General features: G+C 35.8%; 1 protein-coding gene across 1 annotated transcript in view; it reads left to right on the top strand.

Moving 5' to 3' along the window:
* Positions 1 to 27,955, top strand: part of NHLRC2 (NHL repeat containing 2) — a 61,425-nt gene that overhangs the window by 12,401 nt on the left and 21,069 nt on the right. The window contains exons 3-5 of the mRNA XM_059173125.1: positions 8,144 to 8,599; positions 10,570 to 10,691; positions 19,069 to 19,198. Coding sequence (XP_059029108.1) covers positions 8,144 to 8,599; positions 10,570 to 10,691; positions 19,069 to 19,198 — 708 coding nt within the window. The remainder of the gene's footprint in view (positions 1 to 8,143; positions 8,600 to 10,569; positions 10,692 to 19,068; positions 19,199 to 27,955) is intronic.

Here is a 27,955-nt window from a genome sequence, read left to right as displayed (position 1 = left end):
GCTCAGGTCATGATCTCGGGGTCCTGGGATCAAACCCCACATCGGGGTCTTTGCTCAGCAGGGAACCTGCTTCCTCCCCTCTCTCTGCCTGCTTCTCTGCCCACTTGTGACCTCTCTCCCTGTCAAATAAATAAAAATCTTAAAAAAAAAAAAAAAAAAAAGGAAATTTCAGGACCTCCAAGAAAAATGATGACTTTCAGAAGCATGTAAATTGGTCAGGACAGATTTTACATACATAACATACAAAGCAAAGCAATAGTACATTTTAAAGAATCTTATATAGAGAAACTATAAACCAAGGATGTTATAGCTAACCAGCTATCTTTCAAGATTCAATCAGACTTATAGAAAACTAGTTTTGAATGTTCAAGAACTCAGAATCACCTGTGAATAGATGCACCTGTGAATCTACTTTCTGGTGAATCCACTTGAGAGATGGATGGCTGAAGATTTCATATGTATATCCATGATGAGAAATAATAAAGGATTATGGGCGCTTGACATTATATAGTTGCAGGAGCTGCTTATCTAGTCTGCATATGACTGTTACTTGTGTTTCTGGTGCCTCAACTTGAAGTCAGCTGGTCAGGCAGTTGAAAAGGAAAGAGGGAGTTGAAATAAAGGAGAGCAGAAGCAGCTGCCACCTGCAGGCATGAACTGGGACCCATGCAGACTTCCAAGCTAAGTAGTGAGGTGACCAACAGAGTAAGTTATCCCTTGTTGTGGAGTTACACACTCATATGACCTAGGAGTTGGAGAAGCTGAGGGAGGAGGTCTGGCAGGAGCTGTTGTTCAGCTGTGGGGGGCTTAGCTGCTATTCCACAACCAGCCGGCCAGCAAGGTGAGGCGGCAGATAAGCTGCAGAGTATGAAATGCAGCAGCGCATGGTCGCTGCACCGGTCTTCCAGGCAAAAGAGAATGTGGCTGCTGCTGCCTCTGCGCCTTCCAGTTCGCTCGTGGAGTATCTCTTTCACTAAAGGATAAGAACTAGGCAGAGAATAGAATACTGGAAAACAGTATCACTTTAGCTAAATTGACAAAATATAACTCTGTCACCTGTGAGTAGAAGAATAATGTAAAATCATATAGAGATAGAATACAAGTAAAAAGAAAGGGAAAAAAGGAGAGAATGGAAAGCAGAAAACTATTGATTATTGTATAGGTAATAGGTGGGAATTAAAGGATGCCATTTAAAAATGATTGACCGGGGCGCCTGGATGTCTCTGTCAGTTGAGTGTCTGACTCTTGGTTTCTGCTCAGGTCTGGATCTTAGAGTGGTGGGATCAGGCCTTGCATCAGCCTCCACACTCAGTGCAGAGTCTGCTTGAGATTCTCTCTCTCTCCTTCTGTTCCTCCCCCTGCATGCTTGCTCTCTCTCTCTCTTTCTCTTCTAATTAATTAACTAGTTAATTAATTAGAAAAAATTATTGACCAGATAATAAAAGGTTATGAAAAATGGGGATTAATACTTTTATAAAATGATAAAAGGTATTATTACAAAGGTAACCACTGGAATAAAAATAGAAACCCTCCTGAAACCCAAACAACATGTTTTTAAATATTAATTGCAGTATAGTTAAGATACAGTGTTACATTAGTTTCAGGCGTACAATATAGTGTCTCAGCAATTCTATTCTCTGAGCACATAGTGCTCATCATGACAAGTATAGTCTTAATCCCCATCGCCTATTTCATCCATCACCCCACTTCCTCCCTTCTGGTAACCATCAGTTTGTTCTCTACAGTTAAGAGTTTGTTTCTTGGCTTGTCTCTTTCTCTTTTTTATTTTGCTCATTTGTTTCTTAAATTCCACAAATGAGTGAAATTATATGGTATTTGTCTTTCTCTGACTGACTTATTTCACTCAACATTATACTAACTATCCATGTTGTTACAAATGTTAAGATTTCATTCTTTTTTATGGCTGAATAATATTCCTGTGTGTGTGTGTGTGTGTGTACACATGTTTATCTGTTCATTTCTAGGTGGACACTTGGGCTGCTTCCATAGTTTGGCTGTTATAAATAATGTTGCAATAAATACAGGAGTGCGTGTATCTTTTTGAGTTAGTGTTTTTGTATTTTGGGGGTAAATACCCATTTCTGTGATTACTGGATTGTAGGATAGTTCTATTTTTAATTTTTTGAGGAAACTCCATACTGTTTTTCACAGTGGCTGCATCAGTTTGTGTTCCGACCAACAGTGCAAGAGGGTTCCTTTTTCTCCACATCCTCACCAACGTTTGTTTCCCGTGTTTCTGATTTTAGTCATTCTGGTACGTGTGAGGTGATACCTCATTGTGGTTCTGATTTGCATTTTTGCTGCTGATGAGTAATGTTGAGTATCTTTTCATGTGTCTTTTAGCCGTCTGGATGTCGTCTTTGGAAAAATATTCATGTCTTTTGCCCATTTTTAAATTGGGTTATTTGTTTCTTGGGTGTTGAGTTGTATCTGCTCTTTATATATTTTGGATACTAACCCTTTATTGGATGTGTCATTTGCAAATACCTCTCCCATTCAGTAGATTGCCTTTTAGTTTTGTTGATTTTCTTTGCTGTGCAGAAACATTTTATTTTGATTTCGACCCAATAATATATTTTTTGCTTTTACTTCTCTTGCTTCAGGAGACATATCTAGAAAAATATTGCTTTGGCTGTTGTTAGAGAAATCACTGCATTCTTGTCAACGATTTTTATGGTTTCAGAGCTTTAATCCATTTTGAGTTTATTTTTGTGTATGGTAAAAAATTGGTCCACTTTCATTCTTTTGCATGTAGCTGTCCAGTTTTCCCAACACCATTTGAAAAAGACACTGTCTCTTTCTCATTATTTATTCATTCCTCCTTTGTCAAAGATTAATTGACCATGTAATTACGGGTTTATTTCTGGGTTTTCTATTCCATTGATCATTGTGTCTATTTTTATGCCAGTACCATACAGTTTTAATTGCTACCACTTTGTAGTATAACTTGAAGTCTGGAATTAGGAGACCTCCAGTTTTGCTTTAAGATTTTCTTTAGTTATTTGATAGAGAGAGAGGGGGAGAGCACAAGTAGGCAGAGCAACAGGCAGAGAGAGATGGAGAAGCAGGCTTCCCACTGAGCAGGGAGCCTGATGTGGGGCTCGATCCCAGAACCCCAGGATCCTGACCTGAGCTGAAGGCAAATGCTTAGCCAACTGACCCACCCAGGCACCCCTGTTTTTCTTTTTCAAGATTTCTTTGGCTATTTGAGGTCTTTCATGTGTTTTCCTAGATTTTTATAGCAGGATATTTAATCATCTATTTTAATTTTTTATATAAATATTTAAGGCTCTGAATTGAAGACTATGAATTTTCTTCTGTCATAAATTATATAGTATGTTCATTATCATTTTTTAGAAATTCTGTAATTTCAACTTTTGTTTCACCTTTCTGTCGAGCTGATAGAGAGTTTTAAAATTTTTAAGTGGAGAGGTATTAAGATAATAGAAAATATATATATTGGTCTCTGTCCTGGGTTCTTGGCACATACGTCCTGAAACTCCTGTGACTTCCCAAGTGATAAGAGCACTAGGGCATCATTTGTTTTAATATTTGGTTTTTGACACCCCCCCACGCCCCCCAGTTCTTGACAGAGTTCCTGAATCCCTTGGAATTTCCTGGAAGATTAACAGTGTGTTTTATTCTGAGGTGATCTTTGGTGGGTAAGCCATGATTAGAAGTGAGGGATTTTGAACCCTATACCCCCTTTTCCAGAGGAGAAAGGGGCTGGAAATGGAGCTAATGTTCTATAATGCTTATGTGATAAAGCCTCCGTAAAAATTCCAGAGGTACGGAGTTCAGAGAGCCTCCAAGTTGGTAAATACATGAAGGTGGTAGGAAAGTGAAGGCCTTGGTGAGAGAATGGAAGCTCCACCCCCACTCCCACAACTTGTCCTGTGTATCTGTGTCCTTTATCGTATCTTTTTATAATAAACTGATAAACATAACTGTTGCCCTTGAGTTTTGTGAGCTGTTCTAGCAAATAATTGAATCCAAGAGGAAAGTCAAATCTCTCATTTGTAGACAAGTCCAGCAGAAGTTGAGGATAATTTGGGAACCTATTACTTGTGATTGACATCTAAAGTGGCAGGGCCATCTGTCTTATAGGATTGAGCCCTTAACCTGTGGTGTCTGCACTGACCGTGGTTAGTATCAGAATGGAATCATGGGACACCCATTCAGTGTTACAGGCAATTGCCTAATGGGGGAAAAACTCATATTTCTGGTGTCAAAAGTGTTGTGAGTGTGGTCGTAATGTGAGAATAAAGGAGAAATACACAGAAATAATGTGTTTCTCCTAAACAAAAGGCATTTTGTATGCCCGTGTATCTCAGTAGGTTGAGTGTCTGACTGGTGATTTCAGCTCAGGTGTTGATCTCAGGGTTGGTTGTGAGTTTAAGCCCCCCATTGGGCTCCAAACTGGGCATGGAGGCTACTTTTGTTTTTTGTTATTAATATGCAGTTTTATTATAATGTGGTTAGAGTGTATTCTTCATAATGCTTTCTTTATGTGATCAGTATTTACCAATACTCTGGGTATATTTCAGAAGGAAGTATATTATCACAGTATAATTTGATATGTATCAATAAGATCTACCTCACTGATATCTGCTTGAACTGGTTCACACTGAGAGTGGCATGTTTCTGTTTTATTAGATTGCTGCTTTTATTATTTGGTACATGGATATTCATTACTTTTTTATCCTGTTACTGTTTTATCTTTGTTGTGAATGCTTTTTGCATTAAAATGTTTGTCACGTTTAATGCTTTGGTGCTTGAAATCTGCCTTATCTAATTTTAGGATCATGACCTTGTATTGCTTTCTTTTCCTGGTGCACCTTTGTCTACCCCTTTATTTTTAGCTTTTTTGGTTAACTTTGTTTTAGTTGTATTTCTGGTATACAGAATGTATCCAGATTTTTTTCTTTCAATAGATGAGTGAAGCCCATTCCTATTTACTTACGATTATTATGCATAAGCATTGTATGTATTAGCTTTTATTTGTTGTTTGTTCAAACTATGTATTTTCCTTGCTATTTTATTTTAGTAATTGCTTTAGTTAGAAAATGTATTTTTCTTTAATTGTTTATCTTTGTACCTATAACTTTAAAAAATTGATAGTAAACATTCATTGAGCTTTTACAGTATACAAGGTACTATGCTAAATGTCTTATACAGATTATCGTTTTTTTTTTAAAGATTTTATTTATGTATTTGACAGAGAGAGACACAGTGAGAGCAGGAACACAAGCAGGGGGAGTGGGAGGGAGAAGCAGACTCCCCACCGAGCAGGGAGCCTGATGCAGGACTCGATCCCAGGACCCCAGGATCATGACCTGAGCTGAAGGTAGACGCTTAACCTACTGAGCCACCCAGGCACCCCAGACGATCTCTTTTGATCCTCAAAACTGACCTATGAGGCAGTTACTATTATTTTCCGAATTTTATGAATAAGAAAACTAATGCCCAGAGAGGTTAAGTAACTTGCCCAAAGTAACTCAGCAAGTCGTAAAGCCAGAATTTGTTTACAGGGAGTATGACTCCAGAGCTAATGAATTTTTTAAAAACTGTATCTTTGTATACTTGACACCCAGTAAACTACACATATTTTGTGTATAATTCTTCCCACTCCTCCCCACCACCATTCTTCCCAGTGCCTAAACAACTACTAATCACAATGTCATTTCTGTGTGTATTTTCTTTCAAAATGTTTATAGGGTTTGGTTTTTAATCTTTGGTTTTCAGAGCCTTAATGTGATTTTCTTTTGATTTATCCTATTTAGAGTGAATTTCTTGAATTCTTGAATTTCTTGAATTCTGTAAATTTATATCGTCCGTTGAATTTTGGAAGTTTTGGTATTATTCAGACTTTTTTTTCTGCCCAGTCTTTTTTCTTCAGTGATTCCAAATCTGCTTACATTAAATCATTTAAACTGTTCCACAGGTCCATGAACTTCTGTTCATTTTTGCTTTCCAGTCTTCTTTCCTTGTGTTCTTTATTTGGGATAATTTCCATTGAGCTATTTTTAGGCTTATTGACTCTTTTCTCTGTCATCTCTTTTTTACCATTGAGGCCATCCAGTGAATTTATTTTATTTTTTAAAAAATTTTTAAAGATTTTATTTTAGCAAGCACAGGCAGACAGAGTGGCAGGCAGAGGGAGAAGCAGGCTCTCTGCTGAGCAAGGAGCCCCATGTGGGACTCGATCCCAAGATGCTGGGATCATGACCCAGGCCGAAGGCAGCTGCTTTATCAACTGAGCCACCCAGGCATCCTGTGAATTTATTTTAAATATAGTATTTTTAAGTTCTAAAATTTTCATTTAACTCTTTCTTACAGTTTCTATTTCTGTATTTCCTATCTTTTCATTTATTTCAAGTGTGTTTTTCTTTACCTCATGGAGCATAGTTAAAGTTCCTTTAAAGTCTTTGTCTACTAATTCATACTTCGGCTTTATTTTGGTGCTGGGGTCTGTACCTTGTTTTCACAGGCATTCAGCTTTGTTGGTTCAGACTCTAAGTTCTGTCTCATCTTCTATCAGATCTGCTCTGCTTTCATCAGCTCAGCAACCCAATCCTTGGTTCTTCAGCTCAAGCCTCTGCTACACTTTTGTAGGCCTGCCTCAAACAGGTATAGTTTAGTAGTTAAGCCAAGACTTGTGAATGTTCATACTTAGATGTGGGGGGGGAGGGGTCCCTGTCTCCTGCTCTCCTCCCCTTGAGGTTTTCTCCACACCCTCCAGTCTCCTGGCTCCTTGGGCCAGGAAGGGATTTCCATTGTTTTCACCACCTGCATTACTTCTAAACTGAGGCCCATCTTGAGGGCAAAGCCATGAAAGAGAAAAGGAAACTGGAAACTCCCCTTCAGGGTCAACTTCTCCAAGTTTTGCCCCCCTGCTAACAATGTACCTGCTTTTGTGTACTTTGCTGGGTCCTTAGACAGGGGAGCTCTGTGTGTATGTGTGTGATGTATGTGTTTTGTTGGGAGTTAATAGTTGCAAATAGAAGGATGAGCTATCAGGAAATTACACCCCCAATTATTGTGGTTTTATTTTTTCTTCATGCTGATGTGCATAATTTTTGATGAGTGGGTTGGGAAATTGTAATTTACCTATTACTTCTGTTATCTTGGTAATCAGTATTGAGTTCTTTCTCTGAATCCAGCCAAATGCTTTTTACTTTTTTTTTTCCCTATATCATTTTCTTGACACACTGTTTTGATTAGGTAAAAGAAATATGTTGTTCTTAGTTTTTAGCAGTTCTGCTATCTACAATTAAGGCCTGTTTAAGAACCATTTAATAGTATATTTTTTAAAGATTTTATTGATTTATTTGAGAGAGAGCATGAGAGGGGAGAGGTCAGAGGAAGATGCAGACTCCCCACCAAGCAGGGACCCGGATGTGAGTCCTGATCTTGAGACTCCAGAATCATGACCTAAGCCGAAGGCAGTTGCTTAACACAACTGAGCCACACAGGCACCCCCATTTAATAGTAATTTTAAATAAAGACCTTATATTCATTCTGTTAATCTGTAATGTAGGTAGGCCGGAAAAACCTAAGAGGATAATATGACAATAAATAGCAGCAAAAAGCAGTCATAGCCACTATGAATTTAAAAGGGGAAAAAATGACAGTATTTTAGTATCTTTGTAAGAAATTAATGTTTTGGGGACACCTGGGTGGCTCAGTGGGTTAAGCCTCCGCCTTCAGCTCAGGTCATGATCTCAGGATCCTGGGATCAAGCCCCTCATCAGGCTCCCTGCTTAGCACCTCTCTGACTACTTGTGATTTCTCTCTGTCAAATAAATAAATATAATCTTAAAAAGAAATTAATGTTTTTAAAAAATTTGTCTAGATAGAGGACACAAAGAGGTTCAGTCCTGAAGTACCCACATTATTTTGATCATATGTATTTTTATGTAATCAAGATTGTCATGAGATTTAAATGTTAATTTTTTTATTCATGTTTAAATGCAGTTGAAAACACTATTTTAGTTCTACCCTTAAAAAACAAAAACAAAAACTCTGGACTGTTTATTAATGACCCATAACCTAATGTGTGGATGGTGACATTCAAACTTCAATGCTTTGTGATGTTTAACTTACAATTTTTCCCATTTAGATGGTCTTCTGATTGTTGGCGTTCACTCGGCTAAGTTTCCAAATGAAAAAGTCCTGGATAACATTAAGAGCGCTGTTCTTCGATACAACATCACCCACCCCGTGGTTAATGATGCAGATGCCAGTCTTTGGCAAGAACTAGAAGTTTCCTGCTGGCCAACTCTGGTCATACTTGGACCCCGTGGAAATATGTTATTTTCTTTGATTGGAGAGGGACACAAAGATAAACTATTTTTATATACTTCCATGGCGTTAAAGTATTACAAAGACAGGGGACAGATCCGAGATAATAAAATTGAAGTAAAACTCTATAAAGATTCTTTGCCACCTTCACCATTGCTGTTTCCTGGCAAAGTAACAGTAGACCATGTTTCACATAGATTGGTAATAGCAGACACTGGACATCATAGAATTTTGGTCGTCCGGAAGAATGGAGAAATTCAGTACAGCATTGGAGGTAAAGTTTGCTTCTAGTTATGATACGTAATATATTTTACAGTAAAAAAGCTCAAGGAAATATATTAAAATTGAAATTTATCACGCTGGTTTTAGATCTAAAACAGGCTCATACTGACATCTACATAGTTAATAAAACCTGTTAAATACATTTTTATTAATCCTGCTTCCTCAAGTAGAACTGACATCTAGTAACATAATAGTCAAAAGTAATTCATCTCTTTGCAATCCTGCTTTGGTAACATATGCAGCATTAATACATAAAGTAGGGGTTATCTGCATTACCAATGCAAATAAACTAGTCTTATTCCTAAACCTGGTGCTATTCTTAGGATGCCTAGATACTGTTCCCTTAGCTCTTGAATTTTTCACATTTCTTCTTTTTTGTTTTTGTTTTGTTAGAGTGTATGTTAGTGTTTATGTTTCTTTTGTTTCAGCAATTTGATGTTTGAGTTGATGACAGGCAGTTATGAGAATTGTTGCTTAAAAATTATGTTTTGGTAGGTTCATTTAAATGGCTAAAAGGTTTTTAATTGTATAATTTTCAGAATGATATAAATAAATATTTTCCTTTGTTAAACAGAAAAACCAGCAGTAAGCTATCTTTCCCAAACCTGTTTTTAGGAATAATGGTATCTTGCAATAAATTGAAAGTTATCTACAATAATTTTTAAAAATTCTGTGGTCAGATACAATTAGGAAATATTGGTTAGGTGTTTAAGAGACATTTATTGGTGTTAGTGTCCTTCTACTCCTCAGTCTTCTACTTTGCTTATGTACCTCATGAATATTCAAGAGAGGTTATACCATACAGTATTTTCCAATCTAAAGGGACCGTGATACTCTCCCTTTTTCCCACAGGAAACTCCCATTAACAACAATAATAGTATTATTAATAATAGTAATAATAGCAAACATATATATGCCTGGCATTATTCTAAGAACTTTACCTGTATTAATTTAGTCTGCACAGTGCTATAAGTTAGGTATATTATTACTCCATTTTACAGAAGAGAAACCGAGATATAAAGAACTTGCTTAGATCATTAGCTAGGAAGAGGTAGAGCTTAAACTAAGTCACGTGGGCTCTTGAGTTTATGTTCCTGGCCACTACGTTATACTACTTCTCTTACTAACATCTAGGACAGCAGAGTTCTGCAAAGCATAGTTTGGAAGTGCTGACTTACAGGCTTTGTATGGCTTATTGTCTGGTCACAGAGATAACACTTACATGTTTTTGTGTTGTGTACTCTCCACCCTTGAAACTCTGCATGTATTAGAGAAGTTGAGAAGTGGCCGTTAGACCAGAGCCACTCTTTGTCTTGCCAAGTGTTTATAGGATATTACAGAACTTTGTGGCAAAGTGAAATAGTAAATATGCAGGTTTCTTAACCTGGGGTACATAGACTATTAAGAAATGCTTGAATGGCCCCCAGGATCTAGGAACTCCTTGAAATTGTTTGTGACATCTTACAGGCATATATATTTTTCTAAGGAAAAGGTTCATAATTTACTGTGTTTTGCCAAAGGAGTATATCTTCCAAAATTGTTAAAAAATCATTCATCTACATGTGAAAAGATTAAAATTATTTTTAATTCTTTCTAGTCCAGGTAGTAGATAATTAAAATAGTTTAAAATATACATTCTCTTCTGATGTATGCTACTAAAGTAACCATTATCCAGTAAGCCCTGTCATTAGCAAAACTTTATCTTGAGAAATAGTTTTTAGGTGAAAATATCATGCTATTTATATTAAAATCCCAGCTTTAAATACAAATTTTACTTATTTATTTTGGTTTGATTTATATATGTTGTAAGATGATTACCACAACAGGTTCAGCTAATATCCATCTTCCCCTATAGATACAATAAAAAGAAAATAAAGGAAAGAAAAATATTTGGGAGGGGTGGCGGTGTTGAGATAACTTTTTAAGTGGAAAAAATTGTCTTGTGGCAATCTTGTCTTTTAGGACCCAACCCTGGAAGAAAAGATGGAATATTTTCAGAGTCAACTTTTAATTCACCACAGGGTGTAGCCATAAGGAATAATATTATATACGTGGCAGATACTGAAAACCACCTTATAAGAAAGGTAATTTTCAATTTTAAGGAAAGTTTTAATCTTCTACTCAGAAAAAAAATGGCATTTATGTGCTACATTAAATATTTCGAATGAGAGGGTGATACTTGAAACACTTCAAATCCTCCTTATTCCAGAGGTAACTGCTTTTGTTTTATTCTTAGGTAGCTTGTTTTTCTGTGTGTCAGCCTGTAGTTGTCACAGAAGACAAACCTGCCAATCAAGTTTTTTTTTTTATCCTTTTTTTCAAAGTGCCTAATCACCCCGAAACTTCTCATTTTGCGGTATTTTCCTAACCACTGTTTACAGAGTGATGCTATGTCCTTTTTTCAGTCAAATTTTCTCAAACCGAGAAAAAAAAATCATACCATTCCCACCTCCCTTCAGGTCTAATGCTTTGCTTGGAAATAATTATCAGTCAGTCTTAAAATTTGTTTTACTTCATTTTTAAAAATTATTTTTAAAAGATTTTATTTATTTATTTGAGAGCAAGAGACAGACAAACAGTGACAGAGCATGAACAGGGAAAGGAGGCAGAAGGAAAGGGAGAAACAGACCTCCCTGCTGAGCAGGGGGCCCGATGCGGGACTCTACCAGATTCCTGGTACAGAGGTCATGACCTGAGCCAAAGGCAGATGCTTAGCTGACTGAGCCACCCAGGCACCCCTCGTTTTACCTCATTATAAAAGTTATATATGATTCTTATGTACTAAACATGAATTAATACATAAAGGTAAAAAAGGCTTGTACCATCTATTCTGGGTCCCTAGAGATAACTAATCATTGTTAAAATATTTGTCTTTTCAGTAATTTTCTACTCCTGTACAAATGAATTTATATTTAAAAGGTTGTCTCTAGAGAATCCTTTTTTAAACAAATGACATCATACTGTACATAATAATCTTCTGCAGTTCTTTCAAATTTGTTTTCCATACTAGTCATGTGAATGATGAGACTGCATAGTATCCCACCGTAGAAGTATTTCGTTATTTTAAACATCTCATATTAATAAATATTTTGGCTCTAATGCATTGGCCTTTACGTTGCTGTCTATTTAGAAAATAATTAAGTTCATCTAACCCATCCTGCCGAAGCACATGGTTTCAGGTACTTCCTTGTTTTTCTCATTTTTTTCTCTGTATTGATATTTGTGCCATTTGGCAATATTATCATGTAATATAATAGGAAAAAACATGTATAGAGCTTGTATACCACTTTAAGGTAAATTTCCATGAGGTCACAAAATTTATTTTTACTGCTGAAATCTTAAGCACCTAGGACAGAGGCTGGCCCATTATAGGTGTTCAATAGATATTTGTTGAATGAATTTTTGAGTAAATAACCTATTCAGTGAAATAGTTTCTGAAGTGTGTATTCCTCTTAATTTAAAAACATCTGAGGCAAGGATTTTGTGGATTTGTTAATTAAGGCAGATTTATTCTTTATAAGTCTTAGAGACTTTGTTCTTAGAGACTTTAATATGTTAATATATTGTGAATACATTAGTTGGGGGATATATGTGCAGTATTTCTAAATTTATTTGACGGAGGAGTCTTTTTTAGGCAGACCTTTTTGTAGGATTAATGATTTTATGACATGTCACCATTTCCTGCTTTGGGAAAAAGTGCCTTTCTGTTGTTACCAATCCTTAAAGGTCACTGTTTCTTTATCATTGTCTTTTCAGGGTTGTATGTATGCTTCTATAATTCAGAATGGTGTCTGAGATATCTAACAAGGTGTTAAAATAGATAGCCCACAATATTCAGAGTGTACTTTTTATAATTCTGTAGTTTTTTCTTGCTTTAGAATGTAATGGGTTTTAGAGTATTCACTGCATTTCAACTACATTTTAAGTAGCATAATCACAAAAATTTAGACTACATGACCTTATTTTTAAATTATATGACTTAGTTTAATGTCTGCAAAATAAAGTGAGATGGAATTATTATTTCTTCTTTTTTTAAATATATAAAAATACAGACTGTAGTTTACTTTTGTTTAAGGCGGCATTTGCAGAAGATTGATCATATATATTCATATTTCACAGATATCACTGTTCCATGCAGACCTGACTTTTGTTTAGAATAATTTCCTTAGAAATTTAGAAATTCCTTTTTAGCCCCACTCTTGCTGTTCCTCCTACATAAACAGACCTGTAGCCAGTCGTTCTGGCATGTTTAATTCACATCTTTCTATTTGTATATGACCTTGTAAGATATAACGTTTGCGTGTGTTTTTCCAACAACTTTATTGTGATGTATTTTATATAGCACTCATTTCAGGTATACAATCCGAGAATTTTTAGGAAATGTACATAAGTTGTACAGCCATGACTGTAAGTTGTTTTTAGAACATTTTCAGTCCCCCATAAGAACCCTCATGCCCAATTACAGTTAATCCCTGTTTTTAGGCCCAGCCCTAATCTACTTTCTGCCTATAAATTTGCCTCTTTTGAACATATCATAGAAATAGAATCATATAATATATGGCCTTTTGTGTCATCTTTTATTCTGAGCAATGTTTTTGAAGTTCATCTGTGATGTAGCTTATCAGCAGTTTATTCTTTGTATTGCTGACTAGCATTCCATTGTATAGCGTACCATATTTTTTCCATCAGTTGATAGACATTTAGTGTGTTTCCGATTTTTTGGTTGTTATGAATTCATGTATAAGTTTTATGTAAACACATATTTTCTTTTTTTTTTTTAAGATTTATTTATTTGACAGAGATCACAAGTAGGCAGAGAGGCAGAGAGAAGGGGGAAGCAGGCTCCCTGCTGAGCAGAGAGCCTGATGTTGGGCTCAATCCCAGGACCCTGGGATCATGACCTGAGCCGAAGGCAGAGGCTTTAACCCACTGAGCCACCCAGGCGCCCCGTAAACTCATATTTTCATTTCTCCTGGGTAGATACCTAATTAAAGGAATTATTGAATTATATGTTTTATATTTTATGTTTAACTTCTTAAGAAACTGCTGAACTTTTCCACAGTGCTGGTACCATTTTACATTTCTACCTGCAATATTTGTGGGTTCCATTTTTTCCAAATCTTCACCATTATTTATTATTTTCCATTTTTTAAGTTCTAGCCCTCTTACTAGGCATGATTTGGCCTCTGTGGTTTTGTTAATTATTTCCCTAATGAGTAAAGATGTCAAGCATCTGTTCCCATCCTTATGGATCTCTTGTATATCTTCTTTAGAGGAAGTGTCTGTTCAGATTCTTTACCTGTTTTGTTTTTTTTTTTAAGATTTTATTTATTTATTTGACAGACAGAGACCACAAGTAAGCAGAGAGGCAGGCAGAGAGAGAGGAGGAAGCAGGCTCCCCGCTGAGCAGAGAGCCCGATGTGGGGCTCGATCCCAGGACGCTGGGATCATGACCCGAGCCGAAGGCAGAGGCTTTAACCCACTGAGCCACCCAGGCGCCCCCTTTACCTGTTTTTTAACTTGGTTGCATTTCTTCTAATTGAGTTGTAAGAGTTCTCTGTATATTCTAGATACAAATCCCTATAGGATATGTGATTTTTCAGACACTTTCTCACATTTGGTGGGTTGTCTTTTTCACTTTCTTAATCATACCTTTTGATGTTAAGAGTTTTAAATTTTGATGATTCCCAATTGTTTCCTTTCATTGCTTATGCTTTTGGTGTCTTATATAAGATTACATTGCCAAATGCAAGATCATGAAGATTTACTCCTGTGTTTTCCTCTGAGAATTTGATAGTTATGGCCCCTTAAGTTCAGTATTTGCTCCATTTTTAATTTATTTTTTTTATATGACGTTAGGTAGGGGTCTAACCTAATTCTTTTGAATGTGGATATCCAGTTATCCCAGAATCGTGTATTGAAGAGACTTTTATCTTCATTTTCCCCACAAAACATATAATTTTGTGAAATGTTTTTTTCTCCATTGAGTAGTCTTGGCAACCTTTAGAAAATAATTACTCATACCTGCATGGGTTTATTTCTGGAGTCTATTCCAGTGACATATGTATCAGTTCTTATGCCTGTATCACAGTAACTTTTTTTTTAAAGATTTTATTTATTTATTTATTTGACAGAGAGAGATCACAAGCAGGCAGAGAGGCAGGCAGGCAGAGAGGAGGAAGCAGGCTCCCTGCTGAGCAGAGAGCCTGATGCGGGGTTTGATCCCAGGACTCTGAGATCATGACCTGAGCCGAAGGCAGCGGCTTAACCCACTGAGCCACCCACACAGTAACTTTTAATAAGTTTTTAAATCAGGAAGTAGGAGTCCTCCCATTTTCTTCTTTTTCAGCATCGTTGTAACTGTTCTGAGTCCCTTTCAATTCCATGTGAATTTTAGGATTAGCCTATCCATTCCTGTAAAGTCCTGTTTGTTTCTCATGTAAATAATTATATTGTCTGGAAAAACAAATGGGAGTTTTATCTTTTCTCTTCTTATTTTTGTACATCTTATTGTTGGCAAAAACCTCAAATGCCTTTAAACATTGGCAGTAATAGTATATGTCTTGTCATGCTCATAATCTTAAAGGGAGTAAATTTTCTCCAGAATTTTAATATTTTTTATAACTTTGGGAAATAAAATTATTCATGAGGCTAAACTTTCTATTCCTGATTACTAAGAATTATTTTATAATTTTGTGAAATGCATTTTCTACATTTATTGAAATAATTTTTTGCCCTCGGTGTCTTGATGTAATGAGTTAATAGATTTTTGATGTTCAGTCACCTTTTTATTCTTGTGATAAATCTTACCTAATCATGATGTTTTTTTTAAAAAAGTCAAGTTGGATTTGATTATCCCAAATTAAATATTTTAAAAATTCATGTTCATAAATTAAATGGCTGTATATTTTCTTATACTTTTCTCACCTGATTTTGGAATCAAGGTCACACCAGCTTCATCAAATAATTAATTTTGCTTTTTTTGCCTTTTTTTTCTTTTAGTAATTTGTCTAACATTAGAATTAATAGTTTTTGAATATTCATTAAAACTCCTCTTAACATCACCTGGACCTGTGGCTTTTGCAAGAGGAATTATTATAACAAGTCTTTGATACATCTCTCTCTTTTTTAAAAATTGTATTTATTTATTTGAGATAGAATGAGAGAGAGAGAGAGAGAGCACAAGCACAAGGAGCAGCATGCAGAGGGAGAGGCAAACTCCCTGCTGAGCAGGGAGCTCAATGTGGGCGTGATCCCAGGACTCTCAGGATTATGACCTGAGCTGAAGGCAGACGCTTAACCTACTGAGCCACTCAGGTGCCCCAAGTCTTAAATACATTTCTTAAGTCAAGATGTATTTCAAGGACCCAGCTCTAGATGCCTATTGTATTTTTGCAGATTAGGTTCAGTAAAAATATAAATAAGGTTACATTGATGAATATTCTTTACATTTTCAGGAGATTAAAGAATGGCCACTAAAAATAATGCAGGAGGATACTGCTTAACTAATTCAATGTAATTCACCATAGTAACAGAATAAAAGATAATAACCATATGATTGCTTTGCTAGATTAGCTATTAAATGTTTTTAAATGTTTTTCTGTTTATGATAAAATTAGTAAACATGAAATGAACATCTTCAGTATGATAAAGGGCATCTATAAGAATCTTAGAGCTATGCTTAATGCAAATTATTGAATGCCTTTCCTCCAAGATTGGTAACAAGGCAAGGATCCCCATTCTCACCACATCTGTTAAAAATTATACTGGAAGTACTAGCCATTGTAATAAGGCAAGAAAAAGAAAAGGCATACAGGCTGAAAAGAACTGTCTTTATTTGGTAATTGCATATCAGCTATGTAGAAAATTCTAGGAAATCTATGAGAAAAACTGCTTGAATAAGTCAATTTTGGAAGGTTGCTGATCAGTATAAAAAGAACAACAGTATTTTTATATACTAGTAATGTTTAGAATTTTATAATTTTATTTACAGTAATAGAAAATACAGGGAATAAGTTAACAAAATACATGAATTTTAAAATTTTATAGTAATAAAACACAAAATAAATTTAACATTGCTGAGAAAAATTAATCCAGTGATTGGATTGGAAGGCTCAAGATTAAGATATCTAGTCTCTCCAAATTGACCTGTAGATTTAATGCAATCTCAAATAAAAATTCCATCAAGCTGTTTGTTTTGTTTTGTTTTAAAGAGAATGACAAGTGGATTCCAATATTTTTACATGGAGGTTTGAAAACAAAGGATTTATTGTATCTATAACAGTCTTGGAAAAATAAAGTTAAAAGATACACCATGTGATTTAAAGACAGTGTAATATACTAAGTCAAGACAGTGTGATACTTTTATAAGGACAGCATCAAAGTAATAAGGGAGAAAGGAAAGTCATTTCTACCTATTGTGCTTGAACAACTAGATACTCATTTGGGGGGGAAAAAGACATATGACCCCTATCTCACACATCATATTACAAACATCAATTCAGTATGCATCACAGACCTAAATGTAAATGTTAAAGCTATGAAGTTTTTAGAAGAAAACATGAGAATCTTTGTGACTTGCAGATAGGCAAGGTTTCTCAAAGACAGAACACAAACAGTCATAAAAAAGATAAATTTGAATTTATCAGAATTTAAAACTTATTAAAATTTACTATTAAGACCATGAAGACAAGCTACAGTCTATCAGAAATTAGTCACAAAAATTTACAAAACATATCCAAAGGGACTAAGATCCATGAAATACAGAGTTTCCTACAGATAAAAAATGGGCAAGGATTTGAACAGACCTTCTTTCAAAAGATGTAAGAATGACCACAAACCCATAAAGTAATGAACATCATGGGTTAAAAAGGAAACGCAAAGTGAAACCATAATGAAATACATACACTATAATGGTTAAAATTAAAAAGACTGACAAAGAAAGAAAAAAAGAACGACTGACTACACCATAGGTTTGCAAGGATGTGGAGTAATTGGAACTTGTATACATTGGAGGCAATACAGAAATGATAGACCAACTTCAGGCAGTTTTGTTTTGTTTTAATCAAACTAATCCTGTAACATGGCAGTGACAGTCCTGGGTATGTACAAAAGAGAAGTTAAAAGATACCTTCACCAAAAGACTTAACACAAGAATATCGAGAGCGACTCTATTTGAAGGCCCCAAACTGGAACTAGTCCAGGTATCCATCAGTAGGAAAATAAGTAAATGAACTGTGGTATATTCCTATCATGGAATACTGCTCAGCAGTAAAAAGGAACAAACTACATGGATATGAATAAATCTCAAAAACCTGGTAAGTGAAAGAAGCCTCATACACAAGAGTCCATACTGTTTGATTCAGTTTATCTCAAGTCCTGGAAGAGCTACAGCTGACTGACCTGTGATGGAAAAACAGTACTAGTTGCCTTTGGGGGTAGGAGAGATTGGAAGGAGGCTTGCAGGGACTTACTGGAGTGAAGATAACATTTAGTATCTTTATGTAAATTGAGGCTGCAATGCATTTGTGATAATTCATTGAATGGTACACTTAAGATATGTGCATTTCATTGTAAGTCTCGGCTCCCAAAAAAAAGGGAACTGAAAAAATATACAATTCTTGTTAATTATAAGCCTGTTGAGATATTTAGGGCCAGTGTACTGATGTTTATGGTGTACTTTGAAATGCATCTAAAAGTGTAAATGGGTAGCTCAGTAAGATATGTGAAAAGCAAGTAAATGAAATGTTGATAGGAGGTTGCAGGTATATAGATCTTTGATGCAAAATTCTTTCAACTTTTGTGTTTGATAATTTTCATGGTAAATGTAGGTGGAAGGATTTTAGGAGATTAAACCAAAGTGCCTTTTTTCAGTAGACTTCATTTTTCCAGTTTATAAAGTGGAGGCAATGTAATCTAATAGAGCTAGAACTAACTGGGTTTAAATCCCAGATCTTTGTCTTACCTTTATGATCTGTGCATCAGTTTCCTCAATATTAATCAAAATCACAGTCACAGGTTATTGTGAGGATGGATGGATGGATGATTCTTGGATCAGTGCCTAGCACATATTAAGATCTATAATTGTCAGTTACTAGTCAAGCATAATTGAAATACATATGTTTACTTTTAAGAAACATGCACCTTTCTAGATTTTGCTTTGAAATTTCAAATTTCACTTTCTTCAACACCTTTTATAGTTAAGATGACATCAGCACCAATCCTTGTAGAGTCCAATGATGAGGAAAGCAGGGAGTGGGTGGCTGGGGAAATGAAAAGGACTGTGTTTTGTGCATTTGAATAACAAGCTCCCCCTATTCTTGATTAGTCCTTTTTTAGCTTTTTATTTTTTAGGAGTATTTGTGTTGCAAAAACTTTCTATATGTTCTATTGGAAATCCTCATGTACCAAAGGGGGGAAAAAAAGTAACATACATTGCATAAAACATGTTAATTTTTATAGATTGATCTAGAAGCTGAGATGGTGAGCACTGTAGCTGGCATTGGAATTCAAGGTACAGATAAAGAAGGCGGAGCTCAAGGAGAAGAACAACCCATTAGTTCCCCTTGGGATGTAGTTTTTGGAACTTCAGGTATGTAAACTTTTAATACTAAATATAAGTAAACTTTGCAACAAATGTTAAGATTTTTAAAATATTCTGGGGACATTCATTTGGATTAATTCTAATTGCTGCTTGTTTTATACTTTCATTGCCTGTGGTGGGATTTATTGTGTAAAAATAAAGCTAGCAGTAATAAATATAACTTACAGTATACATTGTTACATATAACATTGTAGATTATATTTTATACACAAGATAGACTATATATTACTCTAATGTTAAAAAATTTTGTCTTAGCTGCAGTTTCCAATTAATACAGTTCTGAATAGTTTTACATTGGAAAGATTGTAGTTTCATAACCTAAAGTGATTATTCATGAACTGTGCTATTTAAGAATGTCCTTTTTATTTACTCTAGTATGAAATCAAGAAATGATAGCTGGGGTTTTTTTTTAGATTATTAAAATTTGCATTGAAATATTAATAGCTCCATTTAGGTAATTAAAGAAAACTTTACTAAATTATGTAGATATCGATAATGGATGAAATTTACATTATCTTTATAACTTTATTACTTGTATTAATTGACTAAAAATAATCTTGGAACATTAGTACTCTTATTTTTCATTGGCCCTCAGTGATTCTGAGATAGTAACCTATTATGTAAAACCAGAGTAATGAATAAAGAAAGTTAGTAGAATACATTGAAAATAGAATTTGGGACTAAATGGTTTGTATGATCTGAATTATATTTATAGAGTGAATAAGCACTAGTTTAGTTTAGTGGCTTTACATTTGAGATAATTTCCTATTGTGATGTTAATCCGGTTATAATTCAAAGACCTTAATTTTTTCCATTGTGATTAACTTTATAAAGCTTTTAATATTCATAAAATAATTGAATGAACTTCTGGTACTACTGCACTTATGATATCAACTTGGGTATTTGCATAAGTTACTTTGCGACTTTTTTTTTTGGAATTTTGTTTTAGTGGCTCACAGGGAGAAGGGGTTGGAAAGGGAGGGGAGCAGTGTCCCAAGGCACAATCAATAAGGGGATGTATGCAGAGAATTTTAAAACAGCAGTAAAAGCAGATATAGTTCAGTCTTCTTTTTGTCACCGTGCTCCCTCAATTCTAAATATTTGAGGGTTAAAAATTCTTATCCCCACCAGGACTTGTCTATCAGCCCTGCCTCCTTGCCTTTGATTCACTGAGCTATTTGAACATAAACCTTATAGACAGAAAAATAGTTTGAAACCTGTCTCTCAGTAAAATAGTCAAAGTGGATGAGAATGGTTACTTCGGTATATGCTGTCACCCTCCCTCATGGGAAAAAGAAAATTTTTCTCTGGTTAGCATGTAAGCCCCGAGGGATTTGAAGCGAATAGTGCGTACTAACATTTCAGTTAAAGATATTTATGTTTTGCAACTTAAAACTTGTTTTTACTGTATTTGTTAGTAATTGCTACAATAACACTTCATAAGAAATCATCCCAAAACTCATACAGACCTCAAGCTTTATCTTTTACTCATACACACACACACACACACACACACACACACACAGGATTGGGGTTCAGCTGATGAAGTCTAAGCCTGGACTAAGTTCCAGACTGTTTCTTGGGTCTAGATCTGCCCCGTTTGTTTCTCAACCTCCTGAACCAGCCGCTGTCTGAAGCACATTCTTTTGCCAAAAGACAGGAGCACAGGAGAGTAAACCTCAGTGAAACACATTTTAAGCCTTTGCTCATGTCGTATCTGCTTATTTACTGTTACTAAGCATATCACACAAGTAAGCTCAAAGTCATGGAGCAGGGATATGCACTTTGCCTGCAGTGAGGACATGGTAAGGGTATGGATGTACAGTACTACAACCGAGGAGTGAAGAATTAAAACTAGTTAATTCCGTCTGCCACATAAATCAATTTGCATTGCTTAAAAACAGGATATACTTTACTGGATACTTTATTTAGTTGGATTTCTTTAAGGATTTTTTCTAGGCTAAAAGATTTTCATACTTCATAGCATGGAATCTCTGGTTGTTTATTTCCTATTGAGAATGCACCCAAATTGTTTTCTAAGGGAAATCTTGGCTGTAGAGACAAGTACCCTCCCAGCTTCCAACTGGAGTAACGTGCTGAGATTGCCGTCTTTATTAAGCTCAACTTCTCGATAAGGGAAGTGAGTCCTGCCTTAGCTTAACATTTCACTTATGACTTAGAATAGCTTCACTCCAGGTACATAATCTTGAATGCACTCAAGCTTAACACCTTTCAAAATATTAAGAGAAAATGGTTTTCAAGCACTACTTGAAGGACCTGTAATCACAATGACTGCTCTAGTAGAAGAGTTTTTAACCTTCAGTCGTATACCCCAAGCATTTCTGGTTAGGCTTTTTTGAGGTACTTAAACTTCTCAGAAATTCTGTATAAGATTTGCAGGGGGCAGAGTGCACCTGGGTGGCTCAGTCAGTGAAGCGTCTGCCTTCGACTCAGGTCATGATCCCAGGGTCCTGGGATCGAGCCCCTCATCAGGTTCCCTGCTCCGTGGCAAGCCTGCTTCTCCCTCTCCCACTCCGCCTGATTGTGTTCCTTCTCTCAGTGTCAAATAAATAAATAAAGTCTTAAAAAGAAAGATTTGGGGGAATTGGTCAGTTTTTCATCGGAATTTCAAAGTTGTACATTACCCAAAAGCATTTTCAGAGCCACTGCTCTCAAATACTCTAAAATCGAGTCCTGGATTAATGTATATTGTCAGAGTATGGGGAAAGTGGTATTGGTTCTTACAGTTTTTACTAAATAGTATTTTGGCATTGTGTCATTCATTAAAAAATGTATCGACACATATATATCTGTATGTGTGTATATGTATCTGATAGTACGTATTTCATCAAAATAGAGTCCTTTGGGACACGTTATGATTTTTACTATAGGGATTTGTTGGTAGTTAAATCATTACCTTATAAATAAATTTCTCTACTAGAGAAATTTTTTTCTGATCTCTATATTATAGATAATACTTTTTTCCTAAGTATTAAGTTTGATTTAAGCTCTTGATAATTTGAATATCATAACTCATTTTATTTGCTTTGTTGTACTGATTGCTAGAAAACAGAGAGAGAAGTTATCTTTAGTAAAGTATAATGGAAACATGGCATTCTTTTTTTATTTTTAAGATTTTATTTGTTTATTTGACGGAGATTACAAGTAGGCAGAGAGGCAGGTAGTGGGATGGCGGGGAGAAGCAGGCTCTCCACTGAGCAGAGAGCCTGATGCAGGGCTCGATCCCAGGAAGCTGAGATCATGACCTGAGCGAAGGCAGAGGCTTAACCCACTGAGCCACCCAGGAACCCTGGCATTCATTTTTTGCTATCAGTACAGCTACATCTCTTTTCTACCCTATTTACTTACTGCTTCAATTTTTTATTTTAAATTTATTGGTATTTCTTTGTACACTACCTGAATCCTTTGTGGAAATAAAAGAAGTAAATGAAGTAGAATCCATTACTGATGTGATTGACTATAATTGGTCCATATTGGGAAAAAAATTTTTATATCTGAGAATCATAAAAGTAAAAATACTTTCTTCTAAGAATTACAAATGAACATTTTTTTAAAATATTTTATTTATTTATTTGACAGAGATCACAAGTAGGCAGAGAGGCAGGCAGAGAGAGAGGAGGAAGCAGGCTCCCTGCCAAGCAGAGAGTCTGATGTGGGGCTCAATCCCAGGACCCTGAGATCATGACCTGAGCCAAAGGCAGAGGCTTTAACCCACTGAGCCACCCAGGCGCCCCATATATGTACATTTTTAAGGCAGTCTTTCGAGGTAGGACCAAAGCCGTCATGTAGGCTCTGACAAGTCTTGTACCACTCCGTATCAACTGTTAGGGTTTCCTTAAAGTGTGATGAGAATTTTGAAACACTTGGAAGGAAGTCTGAGGGCTGCGGTGTTTTTAACTTAACTCTTTCAATTGTCTTTCCACACTTAGTTTAACAATTTGACTTGGCTACTTGCTTTTATTAAGTCTTTCCGAAGTATTCAATTTTGTTTTCATAAAAAGAGCTTTCCATTTGCATTCTTAGTGAATTGGTTGCTGTATAAATAAATTATGTAATCGTACAACTAGTTTAAACAGATGTGGAATTAAACGCAACTTGAAGGGGACTAGCTTAGAAAAATTGTTCTTCTAAACACTTGGGGTTTTTAACACTTTAAGAGAATATGTGTGAAATTCTGGTATAGTTGTGAGTTTGAGAGAGGATGGAATTAATCAGGAGGAAAACATGGAAACTAGATTCAGGGTTGTGGTATCTTCCTCCGTGAGGCTGTCTTGCAGTGCAGACAATGGCCCCCAGCTCCAGCTAGCATTTGCAGACAAGTCTCAGGCATCTGAGTAAGACATCAAGGTACAGAAGAGACCTAAATATGATTTCTCTTACAGAAAGCTGACTACGAAGCAAGACTATACAGTTGACCTTTGAATATGCAGGGGTTAGGGACACTGACCTCCCCGCGGGGAAAAATCTGCATGTAACTTTGACTCTCCCCAAACTTAACTATTTATACTTAACTATTACTTAACTATTAATAGCCTTACTGACAGCATTAACAGTTGATTGACGCGTAGTTTGTATATTGTATGTATTTAATGCTGTATTTTTTTTTTTTAAGATTTTGTTCATTTGTTTGTTAGAGCATGCAAGCAGGGAAAGCAGCAGAGGGAGCGGGAGAGGGAGAGGGAGAAGCAGGCTCCCTACTGAGCAGGGAGCCTAATACAGGACTAGATCCCAGCATCCTGGGATCATGACCTGAGCCAAAGGCAGACACTTCACCAACTGAGTCACTCAGGCGTCCCTATATACTGTATTCTTACAAAAAAGTAACCTAGACAAAAGAAAATGTTAAGAAAATCATAAGAGAGGGGCACCTGGGTGGCTCGGTGGGTTAAAGCCTCTGCCTTCGGCTCAGGTCATGATCTCAGGGTTCTGGGATCGAGCCCCGCATTGGGCTCTCTGCTCGGCAGGGAGCCTGCTTCCTCCTCTCTCTGCCTGCCTCTCTGCCTACTTGTGATCTCTATCTGTCAAATAAATAAATAAAATCTTTAAAAAAAAATCATAAGAGAAAATACAATTACAGTACTATACTGTATTGATTGAAAAAAATCTGTGCATAAGTGGACCCATGTAGTTCAGATCTGTTTTCAGTGGTCAACTGTTCATTGAGAGATCCATCCAGACATAGTAAAATTAAAAAAGAAAATAAAAATATGAAAAACAGAAATTTTTAGACTAGTGGTTCCTTGTGGGAAAAAGAGGGGATATGATCATGGAAGGATGCATGAGGTTTTCAAATAATATTCTTCTTCAGCTTGGTTGTGTGCATAGATTTTTAGTTAATAAACTTTATATATAAGGCATCCATTTGTATGTTTTTTTTTTAATTTTTTAAGGTTTTATTTATTTATTTGACAGTGAGAGATCACAAGTAGGCAGAGAGGCAGGCAAAGAGAGAGGAGGAAGCAGGCTCCCCACCGAGCAGAGAGCCCGATGCAGAGTCTGATGTGGGGCTCGATCCCAGGACCCTGTGATCATGACCTGAGCCGAAAGCAGAGGCCTTAACCCAGAGCCACCCAGGCGCCCCTGTATGTATGTTTAATTAAAAATTGAACTTTAAAAACAATAGATTAGGTAAAGAATGAAAAATAATGTGGATGAATACACAACTGAATGTGTATCTTATCAAGAGGCCCATTTAAGAAACAACATACTTCAGGAGCTTAGAGAAAGGTACTTTAGTACCTCTGATTATTTAAATATACATGTATTGTGAAGGTGCATGTATGTATTTTAAATGGTGACTAATGGGCTAAATATTTAGCCCAGTCATGCCATCACAGTAATAAAAGCATAAAAATAACACAAAATAATTTTTACAAAAGAGATTGTTTCATCTTTGTTCATTTTTTTATCACTGTGAATAATGGTCAGAGCTTCATAATGCACTAAAAATAATTACTAGCTACAATAAATTTATAGGTTTTCAGAATCTTCACGGTTTTTCTAAGAGCTTTTTTTATCATAAAGGTCAAAACCCCTGCTAGTCTCAAAGTACTTTAGACGTTACCTGATTTAGAATAATTTATGGAAAGGACAATGTGCCCGAATCCCATTAACCTTCCCTGGCCCTTTAATCAGCATTTTATAATTTAGCTGTTCTTCTACAACTTTAAATGATTGAAATCCAGCTGTTTAGTATGCTAGTCTAAAAATCTAGTGTTGGTACTTATGTGCTTAGATAATATGCTTCTTTGATTTCCATTAATAAGCTATAAAATATAAAAAACACCCTCTAAAGTAGATGAGATTTTTTTAAGGAATAAACTTTATACAGCGTGACTAATGTGTTTTTATTTTGTTAAAATGGTTTCATATTTAAAACTTGAGAGAAGATTCTTTTATTATCTTATCACATTGACTTTGTATTTATAAGATTTTTTAAATAAAATTTTTTAAATAAAATTTTTTGATGAGGTATAATTTATAGAAAGTGAAATTCACCCTTATTATGTATAAGTTCTGTGTATTTTGATAAACCTCTACAGTCTTCTAGCCGTTACTACAATTAAGATACGGAATATTTCCATCACCCCCAAAAGTTCTCATGACCCTTTGTTCAGTCTCCCTCCCACCCCTTCTACCACTCACTGCAGCTACTGGCAACAATCATCTATTTCTTGTTGCTCATTATAGTCTTTATGTCTGTCTGCTTCCATTTAGCATTTTTTTTTAAGATTTTATTTATTTATTTGACAGACAGAGATCACAAGTAGGCAGAGAGGCAGGCAGAGAGAGAGGAAGGAAGCAGGTTCCCCACTGAGCAGAGAGCCCGACGTGGGGCTTGATCCCAGGACCCTGGGATCATGACCTGAGCCGAAGGCAGAGGCTTTAACCCATTGAGTCACCCAGACGCCCCCCCATTTAGCTTTTGACATTCATCCCTGTTGCTGCTTATATCAGCAGTTTTTTCTTTTCTTTTTTTTTTTTTTTTTTTTTTGAGTAGTATTCCATTGTATGGTTATAATACACTTTGTTTATTAATTCACTGGTTGATAGACATTTTTAATATCTCTAGTTTATGGCAGTGACTAAAACCTCTATAAACATTTGTGTACAGGTTTTTATGTGGACATAAACATATTTATTTTCTTGAGTAGATGCTTAGGAATTGAACTGCTGGGTCATATGGTAAGTGTATGTGTAGTTTTATAAGAAATTGCCAGACTGTTTTTTTAGAGTCTCGAGTGTCCTGGAATAATACCACTTTAGCCTGGAGAACTTCTGTAACATTTCTTGAGGCACATGTCTACTGACATTAATTTCTCTTGGCCTTCCTTTTTTAAGTAGGGTGGTTGGATGTGGGATGTCTGAAAAAGTATTTACCTTCGTTTTTGAAAGGTATTTTTTACTCCATATGCAAGTCTGTATTGACTTTTAAATATATATGATATATAATTAATGTATTATATAAAATATATATTTAATATATATTAATAATTAGTATAAAATAATATATTTAATATGTGTATATATTATTCACACATACACTTTGGAGATGTTGTTCTATTGCCTTAAAACTTACATAGTTTTAAACAAGAGGTCTAATTATTTTCCTAGTTCCATGACTGCCATCAAGATTTTCTCTTTGGTTTGACTGATATGTCCGGGAGTTATCCTGCTTAGAATTCTTGAGTCTGTAGTTTTGTGTCCTTCATTATTTATGTCCTTCAGCTCTTCTGCTCCTTTCTTTCTCTTCTTTCTGGGATTTCAGTTACTTGTATGTAAGCAACTCTTACATACCATGTTTTCTTTTTATTTCATCCCTTTTTCTCCCTTTTGTGTTTCAGTTCATATCATTTGTATTGATTTATCTTTAGGGTCATTGTTTCCTCAGCTATGTTTAATCAATTGATGAGTTTGTTGAAGGAAATTTTATCACTGATTCTTTTTGGTATTGCATTTCCATTTTACTATTTCTTATAGATTTCATCTACCTGTTTAAATTCTTCATCTGTATAGGTGTGTTGATCACTTTTTTTCTCTAGATTCTTTAACATACAAAGTCCATGTTGTGTAGTTGTAAATTTCAGGTCATCTTTGAGTCTGTTTCTGTTGATTGCTTTTTCTCTTGAAAATGGGGTTTTGGTTTTGGTTTTGGTTTTGGTTTTGGGGTTGTTTTATTTTGTTCTTCTTTTCTTTCATGTGTGTCTTCTCATTTTGTTATATTCCAGTAATTTTGAATAGAACTGTAGAGGCTGATGAGATCAGTGTATTTATGCCATTATAAGGGAGGTTGAGTCAATTAAGCAGAACCTAGGCTGACTTGGGGTTTTATTGCTGTGCTTACTGTCAGTTTATCACAGCTTTCACATCGCACTGGCACTGGACTGCTGTTACCTTAGCACAGGGGCCTACGTGCCGGAGGATTTTTCTCAGTGTGAGAACCTGGCAGTGTTCAGTCATCCTGCACAGCCAAGCCCCAGGGTGGTCATCTCTCTGCGCTCTCACAGCTCCTCACGAGGCAGATAGCTGCTATTTGGTATTCTGTACAAGGCTGCAGTGGGGCTAACGAGGTGTTCTGTTCTTCTGGTCAGCCTCAGTCTCCGGGAGACTCTGTGTGCCTGTGCCTCCTTATTGTTCCTGTGCTTTCTATCTGGCAGCTAAACTCTGAGTGGTTTAGAGGAATTTTCTGCTGCTCCCTTAGCAGTGGAAAACCTGTATTGGTAT

This window comes from Mustela lutreola, chromosome 4 (assembly GCF_030435805.1).
Source record: "Mustela lutreola isolate mMusLut2 chromosome 4, mMusLut2.pri, whole genome shotgun sequence".
Taxonomy (NCBI): domain Eukaryota; kingdom Metazoa; phylum Chordata; class Mammalia; order Carnivora; family Mustelidae; genus Mustela; species Mustela lutreola.
This window is presented reverse-complemented; position numbering and strand designations above follow the sequence as displayed.